Raw genomic sequence first — 2,471 nt, 5'->3', positions numbered from 1 at the left:
TAATACAAAATCCCTGCTTTTAAAAAAGAAACAAGAACTTTTAAAAAAAAGTTAAAATTTTTTATTTGTTGAGAAAAATGTTGTATTTTGTTTTTTTTTTTTGGAGGGGGGGGGGGGACACTGGAGCCTGAGTCCCGTTCGATACCATCAATGTGACGGAAGGCTGGTAAATGAACTTTGAGTGGATAGTATTCTATCCATTTCCCTCTCTGTAGACTGTCTATATATTTTACTATACTACGGAATGGGGCCTTTGTGTCGGAAGGCATCTGCTGCCTGTGACGGCCCACCAAATTCTTTGATTGCCAGAATTGCAAGAAACATCCACGAACCAAATGTTGCCACATCAGCTCGTGTGGGGCACGCGCGGGTCCTGTCACGTGCTGCCTCAATCAGTGACGTAGTTGTGAGAGCGACGCCAGGTGACGTGGACGAAAAGGATTTATTTTGTAGCTGGTGTGGCCGGGCATTAAGGGTAAGGCGTTGGTGAGACAATCGGAGCCGTAAGCGTCGCAACCGAGATCGGACGGTTCCAGGAAACCCTCGTTCAACGAGCCAAAATGGAGGTGAAATGCAGCGGGAATGCGGACAAATGAAACGAAACGAAATGAAATGGAAGTGGGTCTCAGTCTTCGTCTTTTGGGAGTGTAGTGTCGATGGGCCGCGCTTGTGGTTTTGAGGCAGCCTACAGCTTTTAAGCAGCCTCCACTGCTTTACCGAGGCCATCCGTTTTATTCAAGCCTCTCTCGTTTCTGCATTTCGCTCACCTACAGTGGCTTTCTTTCCAAGCTCTGCTCAAGACCAGCCAGCCCTTCTTCTTCTTCAAGCATAACCACCTTCTCTCAACCCCTTGGTGTTTTGTCCTAGCTTTGGATGAGAGTTTCTTACATGTCCCTTTTGGGTGGAGAGGGTCAGCTTGGCCCCTGTGCCATTTTGGCCGGATCGGCCTGGCGCAAGCTCTACTGTCTACCCATGGTAGTCTTCAAGACCCTTAAGATGTATCACTTGATGTAGCCTTGGCTTTAATTTAGGCAGCACTCTAGGCACGAGTAACTGGTTGACGATCTCTTCCCGAGCAAGAAGTAATTAGCTGGTCACACCCCTAATCTTGGTTTTCGGCTTCTGGTGCTGTACTTATGGCTAAATTCGCTAGCAATTTCGGGAATTCCATTGGGGGGTCATTTACTTTAAAGGATCACATGTTTCTTGGACCTTATGCTGGAAAGGAGAAGATGGTGGTAGAAGGTGGTGGCGGAGATGATATGGGCGAGTTGAGAGAGGAGGAGATAGTGTGGGGAGAGGAGATGCATCATCAAGAGAACGCTGCAAGGTATAATGGTGATCATCATAGTCATCGGTCGACATTAAGCGTGCAAATCGAAGAAGGATTCGCTAGATGGCCAGTTAGCGATTCTAGGGGTGGCAAAGGCAGCTGCATTCAACAGAGGACCGGCCATAAACTCGTTGATCATTGCGAGGAGGATGCATATGGGGAAGACAAGGAAGACGAGGGCGTTATGGAGCTGCCCCCTCACGAATTACTGGCTCGTGAGTATGCAGCTACCACCACCTTCTCCGTCCTCCAGGGAGCCGGCCGGACTCTGAAGGGCATGGATCTACGCCGGCTTCGCAACGAAGTGTGGAGGCAAACCGGCTTCGTTGATTAAGCCCCGCATACTGAGAGAGAGAGAGAGAGAGAGAGAGAGAGAGCGAGAGCCACGCTCACTCCCGCCGACATATGAATAATCAGATCGTCCTCCATATCACATGTTAGTACTTAGGTGCCGGCGTTGTGCTAGGCATCCTTGGGAAGCTTGTCTACCTTGGCAATGATACTACCTTCTTTATGGAGTAACCTTGGCAATGCGATTATATTATTTCAATGCTGATTCATGTTGTCATCTAATGCCCGTGAAATAATTGTTTTTGCAGTTTGTCAACAATGAAATGGTTTCTTATCATTCTGAGTTCTAAAACTGGTCCTCACCAATGAAATGGTTTTTATTATTCGGGGTTCTAGAACTGGCCTTGGTGAGGACAAGGAAAGAAAAGCGCAGTAAGATTGCGCTCGTCTATTCGAAAAGCGAAGTCAGGTATAGTGTTCGGGTGGCATGAGCTAGGGAGCTGTTCACGCGTAGTCTCTTCCCGGCCTCCCATATCTCAGAAGAGCTCAAGGTGTGCCTTTTTTTTGGGGGGGGGGGGGGGGGGGGGGCGCGCGCAAAACCACCCCCCAAAACAAAAGGTCGAACTTTCGAAAACTAGCTTACAGGGAAGTTTTCGAAACTGTAGTAAAAAATGGGTGGGACCCACCTCGCCGGGGATACCTTTGTCGGGCGATTTTTCTTAAACAAAAAGGTGCTGCAAGGTAGGGGCCCTGCAAAAGCCATTAACAACTCAAAAAGGAGGAAGAAAAAAGCTTTTTGGTGCAATAGGCGGCAGGCCATTATTAGAAAGCTTTGAGTCGTTAATGG

At 48.2% G+C, this 2,471-nt stretch overlaps 1 protein-coding gene across 1 annotated transcript; it reads left to right on the top strand.

Moving 5' to 3' along the window:
• Positions 1-647: 647 nt before the first annotated feature.
• On the top strand, positions 648-1,883 carry LOC147639444 (uncharacterized). Its single transcript, XM_086791437.1, has one exon. It carries the CDS (start codon positions 1,137-1,139, stop codon positions 1,665-1,667), a length of 531 nt encoding a protein of 176 aa, XP_086647563.1. The 5' UTR covers positions 648-1,136; the 3' UTR covers positions 1,668-1,883.
• The last annotated feature ends 588 nt before the right edge of the window (positions 1,884-2,471 follow it).

Source organism: Cibotium barometz, chromosome 4, assembly GCF_041138505.1.
Source record: "Cibotium barometz isolate CiBa-2024 chromosome 4, ASM4113850v1, whole genome shotgun sequence".
NCBI classification, from domain to species: domain Eukaryota; kingdom Viridiplantae; phylum Streptophyta; class Polypodiopsida; order Cyatheales; family Cibotiaceae; genus Cibotium; species Cibotium barometz.
This window is presented reverse-complemented; position numbering and strand designations above follow the sequence as displayed.

What these genes read in the sequence shown, in the direction of transcription:
- LOC147639444 (XM_086791437.1), top strand. Translation starts at nt 1,137, where the DNA reads ATGGCTAAATTCGCTAGCAATTTCGGGAATTCCATTGGGGGGTCATTT.